The sequence below is a fragment of the Tiliqua scincoides genome, chromosome 5, assembly GCF_035046505.1.
Source record: "Tiliqua scincoides isolate rTilSci1 chromosome 5, rTilSci1.hap2, whole genome shotgun sequence".
Lineage (NCBI taxonomy): Eukaryota > Metazoa > Chordata > Lepidosauria > Squamata > Scincidae > Tiliqua > Tiliqua scincoides.
This window is the reverse complement of record NC_089825.1, coordinates 85933190-85948911: the sequence shown is the minus strand read 5'-3', so window position 1 is coordinate 85948911 and position 15722 is coordinate 85933190. Positions and strand designations below refer to the sequence as shown.

The 15722-nt window shown below is 46.5% G+C and overlaps 1 protein-coding gene across 4 annotated transcripts in view; it reads right to left on the bottom strand.

The window, feature by feature from the left end:
* The window catches only part of LOC136651074 (signal transducer and activator of transcription 5B), a 66186-nt gene that overhangs the window by 10921 nt on the left and 39543 nt on the right, over positions 1–15722 (bottom strand). For all 4 annotated transcript variants that reach the window (XM_066627181.1, XM_066627185.1, XM_066627183.1 and 1 more), the window contains 12 exons: positions 9317–9454; positions 8229–8385; positions 7991–8080; positions 7668–7842; positions 7098–7228; positions 6851–7002; positions 6517–6672; positions 5031–5210; positions 3767–3854; positions 2334–2756; positions 991–1085; positions 765–895 (listed from right to left, as the gene is read on the bottom strand). In XM_066627181.1, the coding sequence (XP_066483278.1) occupies positions 765–895; positions 991–1085; positions 2334–2756; positions 3767–3854; positions 5031–5210; positions 6517–6672; positions 6851–7002; positions 7098–7228; positions 7668–7842; positions 7991–8080; positions 8229–8385; positions 9317–9444 (1906 nt within the window). In that variant the 5' untranslated portion in view covers positions 9445–9454. The remainder of the gene's footprint in view (positions 1–764; positions 896–990; positions 1086–2333; positions 2757–3766; positions 3855–5030; positions 5211–6516; positions 6673–6850; positions 7003–7097; positions 7229–7667; positions 7843–7990; positions 8081–8228; positions 8386–9316; positions 9455–15722) is intronic.

The following is a 15722-nucleotide window of genomic DNA, read 5'->3' as shown; positions in this document are numbered from 1 at the left end:
ATTGGTTAATACTGACACTAACTGATACTGACTCTTCAGATTCCACATGGGAATTTTTCTCTGCCCTATCTGGAGATACCAGGGATTGAACTGGGGACTTTCTACATGCAGGTGCTCTAATGCTCATTCCTCCTTGGATTTGAACCCAATGTCTCCAGCTGCTGGCCCCTAATACAAATGAATAAAATGCACTGCCTGTGGTCAATTTCATTAAGTGACATGAGACTGGCACACTGACAAGATGCTAAAATTGTCAAGACATACCATCAGTTTTTTGACAACTGACGAGGCATACCATGCTGCTGGTGGGAGGCTCACATCTCTGAATGGCCCTACAAATGAATTACCCTCCCCCAAACTATCACCGCACACCTGCATGTCATTCAGGAAAACTATTGTGCTGCAACACACTGGTTGAAAATCACTGCTGGAAAGTTTAAAACGACAGGTTTATGAAAAATAGTGTAAGCATGGAGGGGAAGGAGTAAGGTCACCAGTCATAAACTGGTGTCACAGGCACCCATCTCTCAAGAGACCAATGCCCACCCAACATCCCTAGAGGAGGGGTGTGTTCCACCATCTCCTCAATGTAATACACTTGTAGGAAAGAGGTATGGATTCCTCACAACCAAACAACAGTTGCTACTTTTGACACTCTGATCCCCCAGCAACAATTCTACACCATTTGTAAGAAAAAAAACAAGTTATTTGGAAAGGTCCTGATCTGATATTAAGAGCAACCCAGGGCAAAGTGCAGAACTCACCATTATCAAACTTCCAGGCAATTGTGATGCCTCCAATCTCAGAGTCACTGAACCTCAGAAGGAAGGTCCCGTCTGGCTTGTTGATCAGCAAGTCATGGGCTTGCTGCTTGTTGACAAAACCTAAGATAGCCCTGGAGAGAGAGAAAAGAACAGACAGGTCAGGCTCCAAAGAGTTAAAGTGGGGCTCACAGACAGCCAGTTTATGAAGCAAAAGAGGGGTTCTCACCCGTCGTTCCAATGAGGCTTCAAATGTTTCTTCAAGACCTCCATCACTCCATCAAACCACTGCCAGAAAGTGTAATTTCGCCCTGGAAGGTTCTCCTGATTAAACAGAAAGAAGGTACAACATTTCTGTCTGCTTCTCACTGAGAGATCTCATTGCTGATGTCACACTAATGCTTAACGGAAAGAATGGATTGGATAAAAGGACAAATTAAGTGATACACCTAACACATGACTGGGGCCTGTATACTTGATGAAAAATTAGCAATTTGGGGGGGGTAATTAGCAGTTTTGGGGGGTGGGGTGGGTAGGATCCAGACTGGGACCATGGGGGGCAGAGTCCTACACATACATCATAACCCTGTTCATATCAGAGCCCTGTGAGGTAGGCAATAATCTCTTTTACAGACTGGGGAACTAAAAAAGAGAGAAAGTGCCCTGTGCAAAAGTAATGAGGAAGTCCAAGACTGAGCAAAGATCTGAAAAGAGTTCTCCCATGTTCAATCCTGTATCCGCTGGACCATAATGCAATGTATATCTATTAATACAAGGGCTCCCAAACTTTGCAGCACTCCTGGTGGTGCTGAAGGCCTCTTACAGCACGGTGACCCACTCTACAGGCCTCTGTTGGCCTCAGAATGGCCCTCAGTAGCCCCAGTAAGCCACTTACAGTTTTCAGCAGCAAACCAGAAGTGGCTTCTGAGAAACGGAAGTGATTTACAGAAGCTTCTGAGAGCCATTCGGAGGCCCACAGAGGCCTATACAGTGGGACACTGGCCTGGGAGAGGCCTCCTGAGGCTCCAGTAAGTAAAGGGTCTTCTGGAATGGTTCCTATTTGGAGCCAAATCAATGCAAGGTGAGGCAGGAGAGATCCAGATCATGACCCACTGTGCTTGAGCTCATGACCCACACCTTGGGGGAGCACTGTATTAAAAAGTTGGTTCTAAGTAAGGCAGTCAATTGGCTGATTTTTTTTTAGTCAGCCAATGGCCCAGTTTTGTATCATAACCTTCTCTTTTTGCAAATGCCAATAGATGAATTTTGTACAGCCCTATCTACTATGGTTTTCCATGTGTTACCTTTCTCTCCCATCTTCCCTACTGCATGGATACATAACTTGTGGTTCCAGGTCAGGTCTAGCTTATAAGCTGCCCATCTAAGCTTGCTTAAATGTCTCTGGCAGTGGGAAAAGGAGGAAGTGAAAAATGAATCAAAAATAGTATAAGTACAGAACAAGAGATGGAGAGGAATAAAGCCATGTGAAAGACAAGCTTGCAGATCATTACACCTCCCACCCTTTCTTTGAAATGATCTTCAAGACAATCCCCTATTGGAGTGCCCCCTTACCCTGTTGAACTGGGCCCACGAGACAGCCATGCTATTGTAGTCCTCTAGGTGACTGAAGCTGCCATTGAAGAGTTTTTGGGCCAGGAAGAGCAGGTTCTCCTTGGTGAGACCTCGGCTGCTCTGAACTTCAGATTTGAACTTCATGTTGAGGGCCTCGCAGAGCTGCGACCACATCACCTTGTCGGGCACGGCGAAGGGCACACGGCCTGGCTCAGCGAATGCGTTGTCCCACAGCACTGTGGCGGTGGCATTGTTATCCTGACTTCCATGCACGATCACCACCACGGGCAGAGACAGTGTCTTTACCTGGAAGACCAGCTCGTTCCCACCAACACTGAACTGGGATTCAAAGAGGATGGTGAACTTCTCTTCCGTGACAGACTCTGCACCACGTCGGTCTGAGCGTTTGATCCGCTTCAAGGACTATGGAAGAGTGCCATGAGGTAGAATGAGAGCAGAAGGCAGAGAAAAAGAAAAAGAGAAAGATCATCAATGGCCTAGAAGAGATAAGAAGCACTTTGGGGTGGGACATGCCTTGAATTCCTTGAATTCCTGAATGCCTTGAATTCAATGATTCCGTCAGGATTTGTACCAGGAAATAGCACACCTTCATCTGCTGGCAGGGGATTGATGCAGATTTTAGCAGTCTCATTAAGAACTGTAGTGTAGGAAATACAGGTGTCCTCCCATGTCCATGGATCCTGTATCTAAGGATTCACTTATCCGCTGTTCTCCATCCCTCTGTGAACAAATTAGTTATTGGTGTTCCTTTACTGTGGCACTAAGCACTCATATCTTCTCCTTTGCAGCCTGTTGTAGAACGCTAGAGGAGGAATGGGAAAAGCAGCCAGCCAGACAGCTAGAGGAGGGAGACATCCGGAACACTAACCGGAAGCAGGAAGCTTCCTGCTTCCTGTTGGCATTCTGGCTGTTTCCCTCCTCTAGTGTTCCAGCTGACTGCTTCTCCTGCTCCTCCTCTAGCATTCTATAACAGGCTGCAAAGGAGAAGATATGAGTGCTTGGTGCCACAGAAAGTATAGGGTCCCCTTTTATCCATGGTTTTGGTATCCTCAGTGGGGGGAACCTATCTTTGTTATGGGTACATCTGTAGAATATGCAGATATGGGTAAGTCTGTAGAATAGGAAGCACATCTAGCACTGATGGAAAGGCAGATGGGGATAGGAGGGGAGAGATACAAGGATCTCACCACAACCTACTGAGGCACCATCTAGGGCCCCAGCAACCTTAGAAGATGCTACTGGGTCCCTTTTAGGGAGAAGGGCGGGATACAAATAAAGTTTATTATATATAGCCAAGTTTTTCTCTAAAAGCCAAAGGACTAGTGATATTTTTTAAGTAGGAAAAATTAGAAAAAGACATGGAGCAGATAGGATTGGGGTTGAGCAGGAATCAGCACAGACACCACTCTCACCATGTTGCGGAAATGAGCACTCAGAGTTCCGGTCGCCTGGTGATACTCCATCACACAGGAGTTGTTCAAGATATCACCACTGCTCTCACTGTCAAAGAAAAGCAAGAAGAGTTAAGCAAACACAAGCCAATAAACAAGGGAGGATTTTATTATCCTTCCATGACAGTGTTCAGGTCTTCAGCATGGAGACTTGGGTGACTTAACTCCACTCGAGGGAGACTCTGGACTTTTTTTGCATGCTTTATTAACTGCATTACACTGTTATAAGCAAATGACTACACCCTATATAGTATCTATCAACTAATTGTAACTTTTTGCTTTGTAGTCTGCTTGCCAGCCCTTGCAAGATCTTGGACAAATTACTTTGGGGTCATGGAATGTTCACCAACATTCCAATTTCTCAAAACAAAACTTTCTGCAACAGACACTGTAGCTACTACAGCACACGGAAGTTCAGCCTGACTCGAGAAATAATTTATGCCAATAAAGGTATGATGATGATGATAATGATGATGAACAATTTCACAAACGCCTAGGGGTTTTGAGAACAGCAAGGGATAAGTGAGGTTAGGAAGTATTAAAAGTTGTGAGGACTGAGGGCTGGGCAGAATTTCACATATTGACCGGAAGCATTCAGGCTTCCTCTTTATTTTGTTCTCCAGGTGCAATGGAAAACCATTTTCCTGTGTACTACAGAAATAAACTAACTACACAGTTAAATATTTAATTCCCACCCTTCTCTCCTTGGGGAGTGCATGTGTAAGCGCCCTCCTTTCTCTGACATGTTGCTCATCTTTTCTGCCACATCTAGGATCCCCCTAAATCCGGGCCCAGGGGCCACTTGCAGCCCTCGGGAACTCCCAATCCAGCCCTCCAATGAGCCACTGGCCCTCCGGAGACTTGCTGGAGCCCATGTTGGCCCAATGCGACTAGTCTCAGGGTGAGGGTGACTGTTCGACCTCTTGCGTGAGCTGTGGGGACAAGGGCTCCCTCCACTGCTTGCTGTTTCCTGTCTATGATGCAGCAGTGGCAGTGAAGGAAAGGGCAGCCTTGCTTTGTGCAAGGCCTTTTATAGGCCTTAAGCTATTGCAAAACCTTCATTTATTCATATAAGTTCCATACCTAATATATTCATTTATGTAAATTTATTCAAATTTTAAATTAATTTTTTTCCCCTGGCCCTTGACACAGTGTCAGATTGATGACGTGGCCCTCCTGCCAAAAGGTTTGGATACCCCTGCCCTAAGCGAAGGGGGATGCATACTTGCGGGTGCTCTCATTCTTAAGCAGGGCTTTGGCTTGCTGCTCGCTGATGATGGTGGCCTTCACCTGTGGAGGATTCATGTGGACATTTAACTTCCCACCAACCAGCAATCGCACGGTGGCTGCAAACTTGGTCTGAGTCTTCAGCACCTGGGGAGGCTGTTTTTCAATGATGAAGGTGCTATAAGGGAATTACAAGCAGAGGAAACAAACCTTAATGAGAAAAAGAAAATCCTTGACAGAAACTAGCAGTCATAACTCCTTACATCCAAGCTCTTCACTTGGGTGTGGCACAAGTGTTGAAATTTAGCATGAGGACAGAGAGATAAGGGCCCCACTGCAAGAAAAGAAGGTTTGCAGTTCCCTCATGTTGATGACATAACATTTCCTGGGGAGGTGAAGGAACACAACAGTGTTGCTTGTGAGGAGCCCACAAACGCAAGCAGCAAGCTTAACCCCTCCCCACTACTGCTTTTAGCTATCTTGGTGTGTAAACATGCATGAATAGAACTATAAGCATGCTTCACTGCTTCTTAGATGTTTAGCTGTTGCTGCTGTTTGTTTGAATTTAAATTTTTAATTATTTTTAATAGTCTGAATACGTACTTTATATACATTCATGCCCCCTTATCCATGGGGTTCTGTTCTGGAACCCTCTCATGGCTTCCTGAAACTGTGAATGTGGGCAAACACCACCCCCCTTCCAGAGGTGAGGGGAGTCTGAGTTCAGCAAAGGCCCGGGACATCCGTCCCTAGTCTCTGCTGGGCTCAGATAGAACCATACAGGCCTCCCAATGCCTTTTAAGACATTAGAAATGTCACTTCTGGTTTCTCCAGGAATCCGGAAGGTTCATGAGTATACTGCTCAGTCTGGGCCCAGCAGAGGCCAGGGACGGACATCCCCAGCCTCAGGTGAGCTCAGACTCCCCTATGGAGGCAAAGGCCTCCAGAGAGGGCGTGCACAGGGGGTGCGCATGCTGGGGGGGGGGCCCGGACCTGATCTGCAGATAACTGGATGGTGGCTATGGGGGCGGCCCTATATTTATTTTAGTCTCCAGGCAGGATATAAAATTTTCTAAAAGCTAATCTTTGTGCAGTCCTTTCCAAATGCAATTGCTCTGGTATCTGTACTAAGCTGTTCTCAATACATGTTAGCAAATACAGGCACCAACCCCAACCCCCCCTCCCCCATATCAACAAGGAATGCGTTCCTGGCCCCTCCTCCCACAAATACAGGGGAACTCTTTCTCCGGTTAACATTTCCTGAGTCTACCCTCTAGCTGCAGGCTGCCTGCCTGCTTGTCTTGGTATCAGCTTTCTGTTTCAAGTGCCAGGCTAAAGCAAGAGACACAACCCTTTGCACGACTGTAAACAACATGAACAAAGGTGATGAGTGCGGGGAACAGCAGAGAAGAGGAACCGTGGATACCAGGGAACACCTGCATAACTTTCTGAATAGCCCCATGACCACCCCATACTTCGGTTACCTCGTGACCAGGGCAGAAATGATGTCAGTGATCGTGCCGCTGAGTTCAGCCAGCATCTCCTCAATGGGTCCTGGAATGGGAAGCTGTTGACACAAGTGTTCCGCTCGACGCACTTGCTGACGGTTCTGACAGATTATTTCAGCCAGCTTCTCACACCTGAAAAAAAGAAGAGGCAGTGGAGGGGTGGATGAGGGCAAGAAGTAGCAAGGGAGAGAACATAAAAACGCAAGTCCTCAGCCTGGCCCATCTCCGTCCACTAAAAATGAATGGATAGCTGGGAGGTTCCGTTCCTTATCTAATCCCCTGCCCTGGCCTTCTCGCTGCCACCACATACCAGGCCTGTAGGCCATCCAAAGGACCCTCGGGGGGCCCACCGTTTCCTGCTAGCTGCTGCCGCCTCTTCCACTGTATCAATTCATCATCCAGAATGATGGTCTGCTGTTTCCGGAGCAGGGCCAGCGTCTGCTGATGCTTTTCAGCCAGTTCCTGAGGACAAGGGTGGACACATGGAGAGTTAGCAAGCCATGGTGTGATTCCAGGGTTGAGAACAGGAAGGGTGAACTGGGACTGGCGGTACTCACCACACGATACTGCTGCAGCGTTTGTGCCTCCCGGTGCAGCCAGGCTTCCAGTGTTGCCTTCTTCTGTTGCAAAGTCGGCTCACGGGTCATGCGCTCCTGGGGGTTTAGCTGAGAAAGCTGAGTAAACTGGGCTGCGAATGGGAAAGAAAGAGCATTAGGTCCCATCTGGGCACCTCAGACATAACACCTTCATGCTAGAACTGGATGCTTCATACCCATTCCTATCTCCTCACTGCTGTCTTGGAACATATCAGGTTGCAGCAGTTCCCAAACTTATTGTTCCCTTCTTCCATGACATCCTCTTCCAGGCCACCACCATTTTGGATAGTACACAATCTCACAGGAATCTCACAAGATCTTGTGAGAATAGCATGCAATTTCACTGCTATCCAAGTTGATGGAATATCCCACAACTCCCCTGTGAGTACCCTGCAGCTCCCTTTGCAGCTGCACATCACAGTTTGGGAACCACTGGGTCAGCCCAAGCAAGTGTGCCTGCCAAACTGTGAGAGCAGAAGACTTCATTCAGCCCATCTCCACCTCCCCCGCCCCCCGCCCACTGCCACCTACCTTGTAGGCGAAGACTCTCTTGGTACTGGATGATGAAGTATTCCTGTGTCTGCTGAAGCTTCTTCAACTGGTTCTCAGTGTCCTGAGTGACCAGGCGTAACTCCTCAAAAGTCTGGTTGATCTGGAGATGCTTCTGGGACAGGGCATCAGCCAGGCTGCTAGCTGGGGAAGGACTCTGCGGAGATAAACAGCAGAGAAAGGACAAACAGAAAGCTTAGGTGAGGAGATAACACGAGTGTTGAGCAGCCACCTTCTACCACATCCACATGGACAGGGGCAAAAGTCACAGAGTGGAACTCCCCAACAATACCCCCTCTACTCACATCTGTGGCCTCTCGCACCAGGCGCTGCTCGTGGTAGAGGATGTGTCGTATACAGTGCACCAGCTCCATAGGACAGCGTTCATAGGTATTCTGTGGAGAATGAAAGAGGTTTTTGGGTGGAGTAGGGAACAGCAACCAGGAGGCCAAACAGCCCATTCACTCACAAGGAATCACGAGCAGAGCATCTCTCCGTTTGCCCAAAACTGCCACCCCTGCACACCCATCCACCAGAATCTACCTGCAACTGGGTGGCGTAGTGACCCAACTTGATCTTCAGAAGGAAGCCATCTTCACCCATCTGGTGATCTGCCTTCTTCTGCAGCTCCTGGATCAGCCCCTCTAACAGCTGTGTCGCTTTGGCTCCCTCCTGGGGGTTGTCCAGGTCAATGGAGTCCCTGCAAGGTCAAGTGCATATGAGTTAGTTTCTCAGGGCATCTCTTTCTTTTGTCCATGTGCCTCATCCCAGAATGAGAACGCAGAGGCAGCAAGCCTCACCACATCTTGACTTTCAAATGAGGGGTAGAAGCCATTGAACATCAATATATAAGCAAGCTCATTATAAATCTGTTAACGTGGACACACCAACTCATCTGAACTACCCACTAATCTGGAAGAACTAACACTTCCTGGTTTCCCACTCTTACAGCCCAATCCTATCCAATTTTCCAGCACCAATGCAGCCAGAATACAGCCCCGAGATAAGGGAACAAATGTCTGTCCCCCTACTGCAGGGTGCAGCGCGTGCCCCACTGGCATGGCTGCATTGGTGCTGGAAAGTTGGATAGCATTGGGTTGACAATCACTACTCTGAATTTAGAATTCCCACCTCACTCATAAACAGGCAGTGAAAATTCATAAAGTTCACCTCCCTGACAGGGAAGGACAAATCTGGACACAAGCAGACACAACATTAAAACTGGAGTCACAGTGGACTTTTCTGCAGAGGGTAGTCCAGCTTTCTCCTTCCTTTGCAATGTAAATCAAAGGTGTACAAACCAGGTATTTCCGTCATTAGTCTTACCCCTCCCCCATGCTCCACATGGGCAGTCCTGTTTTTTTTTTCTGAAGTGGTTACACAAACATTTAAAATTATCCCCTTTCTTAAAAGCATAGGGCCTATCTGCCACCAAGCAAGAAACATAGCTCCTCTCACTGGGGGCTTGGGCAGTGCACCTGTCAACCCCTGCCCCACTCCAGGGCATGGCACCTGGGGTGGTCCACCCCAGGTGTTCCCTTTAGCGATACCACTGAATCCCATCATACCCTATTCTTTTGCAAGTCAGAAGATGGCCCTGGAACGGTTTGTCAGGCCTCGCGCTCACCTACCATGGCTGGCTCTCAATCCACTGAGAGAGGTAATGGCGGACCTCAATAGGAAAGTGCTGTCCATATAAGGCTTGCATCTGCCGCAGGGCATCTCCCTGCAGTTGTTGTGCTTGGATCCACACCGCCATGGCTCAGGACCTGCAGTGGAAGAGAATTGATCCACTGGAGGACTCCACATACTGCTCATGTAGTCTTAGCCTCACATAGACTGGGCCTGCTTCTTCTCAGAGTCACCTCAATCTCCAAAGGCTGGAGAGATTGCCAATGGAGCCAGTCATACCTAGAGAGCTTTCCCATCTAGCTTTTCCATCTAGCTTTTCTTTCCAAGAAAAGATGGGGGGGGGGGAACTAGGATAAATAGGACAACTGGAGCAATGACCTTACAACCTTAAAATGCACAACTATTAAGTGACTTTGGAGAAAGGCATTACTGCCTCATTTTCCCCATCTATAAAATGGGAAACTACCTTCTTCTTTACAGGGTTATTGAGAGGATCAAGTGGGCAATGAGCTGCTACTGATTTCTACTATGTAAAGTGCAGAAACCTGCCCAGCAGGTGATTAGGACAGGGGTGTCAAAACTTGTTTCATATAGTGGGCTGAACATCATTCATGGCACTTGCTGAGGATCAGAGGTGACATCGTTAAGCAGGAAGTGGTGTCAAGTCCATAAAGAATCATTGTTTTCACAGAAAGTCATTGGCTGCAAATGACAAGAGAAAATGTGCAAATCTTGATCATATTTTCAAGATACGGGGGAGCCTAATTATAAAGCTGAGAGAGCCCACTTGTCTTGCAGACCATCCTTTCAGCAGTGCCTCTTCTGTAACAATGTCATAGCTGAGAGGTGGTCTGCAAAATGATGCCTCTGCAGAAGCGGTACTGCTGAAAGGTCCCACATGATAATTGATCTCTCCCAGCATCTTGAAATCATCTCCCTTTCTCACCATGGTTGGTGTGCCCCTTTCCCTGTAGCATTCCTTGCCTTCCCTGGCCTCCTTCTGTCTCTCCCTCTCAGAGCCTCTGCAGAAGCAATGCTGCTGAAAGAGGGTACTGAGAGTCCAATTATAATGAGGGCCAGATAAAGAGCTTCCGGGGCTGCACCCGGCCCACAGGCTTTATGTTTGACAACCCTGGGTTAGGATCTCCTGAGGCTCAGATCCTGAGATTCACAGCTTAGAAAACTTGGGAGCTAGCAACAGATGGCAGGGAACATCACTGGTGGGTTAGCAAGCAGACCCTTGGCTATCTGAGCACAGCAAATCGCAAAAACCAAGCAGAATATAGACTGCTCCCTTACTTCAGACTATTCATTCCAACAAGCATCAACTCCTCTCCCTGGAAATCCTGAAGCTCAAACTCTGAAATTTCAGGTGAAAGGTGGACTCTGACAACCCTGCTGCTCCCTAAACCTGAAATTTCCATCCTGTTCAGTCTTGGGGGTCCAAGATAACATATGTATTACATCACTGAAAGTACTTCTTTGTTCCAAAGAATCAGTGAGAGCAGTCTGCAGTTACTCAGTGATGCAAATCACTCTGCCCGTGCTCAAATGCATCTCCTTTATTATTACCCCTTACACCCCTGCACTGAGTAGAGTGTTGGCAATGGGAAAATAAAAAATCTCTGGCAAGGGCCACCAATTAGTTTACACAAGCAGAAAAGATAATTACTGATGTTTATCAACAAGGATGGCTGGAAATGTCCTTTTGAAATCAAAAGGTAGATAAAAAGGAAGTGGGTGCTACAATGTCATTAATCACGACTGCTGTCTGTAAGTTAAGAAGAGCTGGAGACAGAAACTAGAGGGCATGAATGTACTTCCTCAAAAAGCAAGGAAGTAGCTTCGTTTCTAAGGCACAGGGGACAGCAACTTAAAATGGCCTTCAGCTGTGGCCTCCGACCTGAAAGTCCTTCTCCCTAATCTCAGATTGGTGAAGGCCGACTGTGGTTCCTCTATGAGATGTGGCCATGCTCACATGTACTCTATTTGTTATTAATTTACATTTTCCATGGCCGAGCTCCAAAGCTGAAGCAAATGAGGTCCTGGAGCTATCAATTTGCATTCCCTTTGATTTGTGTTTTCAGAAATCTCTATCAAGAGCAGCAGCAAGGTAAAATGGAAGACCCATCACAAGGGGAACAGGCAGTTTTCTATTTTTAATGTGAATGAATGAACTCGCCCACATCCGAACTCTTATCTGCAAAGTCCTCCTCTCCCTGGCCCACTGCAGCCCTACAGAGCTAGTGAGGGAACTTCCTAGGGCAGTGTTTCTCAAACTGTGGGTTGAGACCCACTAGGTGGGTCGTGAGCCAATTTCAGGTGGGTTACCATTCATTTCAATATTTTATTTTTAATTACTACCATGGTATGTGACTGCATTTGGGGAAATGTGACCGACCTGTGCTTTTAACAAGCTGCTATGTATATTCTTTTAACAATGACAGTCAATGGGACTTGACTCCTGGGTAAGTGTGGGTAGGATTGCAGCCTAGGATTGCTAAAATTTTCCTGCTAGATGATGTCACGTCCGGTCATAACATCGCTTCCGGTGTGCCCTGACAGATTCTCATTCTAAAAAGTGGGTCCCAGTGTTAAATGTATGAGAACCACTGTCCTAGGAGATAAAGAATAAACTGTTTGGGATTTCTTAGACAAAAGACAACAGACAGTCAAACAATATTTCCACCAGGAATCCATGACTGACATCCTGATAAATTGGTTTTTTTAATGATATTGTGTAAGTTTTAAGCTACATGCAGCCATGCAAGGGAGAGCTGCTAATTTGATCAGGGACGTGGTATGGAAAGTGTGTTTCTTCATGTGCTATTTTCCTGATCTAAAAAAATCATATTCTTAGGTTTTATTGCCTCCAAGGGGGGGGGGAATACAGACATGATATCGGCACATGTATTTCTACACAGAGCAAATAGCAACTTGAACAGGATAATTTTGTTGGGAAAAGCCGTAGTAAGGTACAGGGTAAACACACTCAGCCCTCCTCCCCTGGCCATGACAGTCTTTAGCTTAGAAGGGATTTTAGAAGGGTTACACAAATTCACTGGGTCTATCAATGGGCATTAGCTATGATAACTAAATGGAACTTCCACACACAAAGGCAGTATCTCTCTGAATATCAGGTTCTGGGGACAAACGGCCGCAGAAGTTGATCACCTTCATGCCTTGTTTGTGAGCATCCCAGAAGCATGTGGCTTGCTGCTGTCAGGGTGCTGGATAAATTGGCCTTGGTCTGGTCCAGCAAGGCAATTCTTAAGTGGATCTTAGGAGAATGCAGTCAGACATCCACCCACCCACCAAAAAAAGGACATGATGATAGCAGAACTCAACTTACTGGATTCACGGATGCTATTTTGGGCCAGCGAGACTTCCCAACCCCAACAAGTAGGTGCCAGCTTCTATTTTGGCCCTGGGCAACACTCAAGCTTGGCAGTTTATTTTTGGGCCGCTGGGTATTTAAATTGGCGCACATTGTAGCAGGCACAACAAATGCAAATGTAGGAAGGACAGATGGAAGCAAAATACCTATAAAAAGCAAACTGCTGCCTTGTCACGTTCAGCTCTGCTGCTTGACAGGGCCAGATTCATTGGTCAGAATCTTTAGTGATGATGCAATGGTGACAAAGGAGAAAGCAGCACAGTAGCACTAGTTGAGGTGGGGGGGGGGAGGAGAGGGGAAGAAAGGAGAAGCTGGGCTATTGCTGGCCAGTAAACCACAGGGCATGCCACTGCTATTTCAGAAATAAACACAAGCATCTCCCATGCCAAAGCAGTCTTGGCAGGGCAGTCTGGGAAGAACTGAGTTGAACTGACAAGTGAAGAGCATGGAGAGTGACTAGTAGAGCCCATATTTGCTCCCTGGAAAGTGCTGGAAAGTTGGTTAGGATTGCGCCCTTAGCATCAGTTTTGCAAGGCTGCTGCAAAATATACTAGTCCACAAAAAAGCCTCCCGACTGGGTTGCCCAGAGATCATTTTTACCACAGACAACCAGGCAAGTGGCTATTTATCAGCTTGACATAATATTCTGAACCAACCTGGGCATGTCCAGGTTGCCCAGTTCAGTGAGTGAGGGCTTCACAAAACTCTGCAAAATTGAGAAGCTCAAGGGGTTTTTCCTTATTTGTTTTAAGGAGGATATTCTAGTTCTCACTGTTGTGGGGGAAAAGGGGAAGAAAAAAAACCTTTTGCAGTGTCTATTGAAGATAGAAACCCAAAAGGGAATTGAAGATCTATGAGTGCCTTCCATGGAAAAGCTGCATGGCATTATACCAAATGGAAAATACCAGAGAATTCAAGGACCATGGGAATGGAACTGAAGCAAGGGCATGGTTTTGTTCTCTAAGTGTTATTGTTCCCAGAAAATTCCACCATGATTTGCTAAATTCCAATACAGACAGCACAAATGATTTCTCTCTCACGCTAAAGTTCTCTCTACAACTTAACAGCTATTTTTAACCGGTGTGCCACAGCACATTAGTGCGCCGCAAACGATGCACAGGTGTGCTGTGGGAATTTGGGGGAGCGTCATTTATGAGTAGGGCAATGGGGGGGGGGGGACTGCTTTGTTAATTGTCAAAAAACAACTGATGGCGTGCCCTGAAAAGTTTAGTGCCTTGTCAGTGTGCCAACAGATGAAAAAGACTGAAAACCACTGCCTCAGGAGTTAGCAATGTCAAAGTGAACAGAAAGAAATAAGAAATGGAGGAGAAGGAATCCTTAAGGAATGAGCCTGTTTCTAACATAGGCTTGCTGGACAGGGTTTCCACCAAAACACCTCTTTGCCAGTGAAAAATAAAGCTATGCCAGCGCAGCAATACCATTCTGCTGGTGGTACAGTTTCCACAAGAGAAAATAATGGGTGGAGCTGGAGACTAAGTGGAGCTTAGTCAGAATCCAATGTTCCCTCAGGGTTCACTCCTGCTGCATGTACAAAATTACATCTGCAAAAAGGTACTAAAAGGAAGAACACTCCCAGTGGAGTCCATGCAGCATGTCAGATAAAGGGCCGCAAAGAGCAAATCCTGAGTATGCACTTAGCCCTACCAGAGTCCTTGTGCTAACAGACCCCCAAATGCAGGCAAAGGTTTACCAGGCAGCAGGATAGGTTATGAGGAGCACAGCCACTATGGTTATCGAATACCAAGCACCTCAATATCCCACCAACTGGCAGTGCTGGCAAAAATTTCTGATATTTTTCCAAACCTTCAGAGCCAAAGCATATAATAATAATAATAATAATAATAATAATAATAATAATAATAATAATAATAATAATAATAAACTTTATTTCTATCCAGCCCTTCTCCCTAAAGGGACCCAGGGCGGCTTACAACATATTAAAAACAGATTAAAACATAATTTAACAACAGATAAAAACATATTAAAAACACATTAACAGAAACCATAAAAACAGTAGTCAGATAAAAGTCAGAATAAAAAAGAGCATAAAACAGCAGAGGAATCAGGCCTGTAAAAAAAACCTAAAAGATGTATAAAAGATGTTAAAAAGGCCATGAAGTCAGAAGGCTTGTTTAAACAGCAGAGTCTTCAGGCCTCGCCGAAAAGTCTCAAGAGAGGGAGCCATTCTCAAGTCAAGGGGAAGGGAGTTCCATAACGTTGGTGCCACTACTGAGAAGGCCCTGTTTCTTGCCGCCACCCCACGTACCTCCTTAGGCGGCAGCACTTGTAAAAAGGCCGTATATAGCACATATATAGCACTTGTATATAGCACATATAGCATAAACAGCTGCTGAAGGCAAAGTTCCAGGGCAACATCCCGTATTGGACAGGGAAGTCTTGCCCTAATGTCAACGACATATCCCCCTGGAGAGGCGGAATCACCCAAAAGGTTTACAGGGAGGAACACGGTCACAGCGAGGGATACAGTGAGTAAAGAACAAAGGGAAGGAAGACAGCCACTCCCAAGGAGGAAGAGAGAAGGGGAAGAGGGGCTGCTACAAGGCCTGACAGAAGAAACAAAAAATAATTTTTGCTAAAATGACTAAAAGCAAAGACAGAATTTGCTTCATGGAGGACTCAAGCTTGCATTTCCTGTTCCTCATTGCATTGCTTTCCCCCTGTCCCACAGTGCATTATTCTTTGTTCATGGGGATCTCTTCCCTTCCCTTGCAAAATACTTGCCCTCCCCCCTCCACAAATAAATGTTATGTATGGTGTCAGAAGCAGAGGCACCAGAGCTGGACTCAAAGCTTTCTGCAGGGTAGCCTGTGGCATAAAGGTTTAACATCCAAGCCTCCTAACCTTTGGGCTAACAGAAGAACCATGGGATTTTCGTGGTAGCCCTTTGCCTGTGGGTTCTGTAATGGGCTAATGTCATTGCAACGTTCTGCCTATTGTTGTGTGCTGTTGTGTGTTTTGCCTGCTGC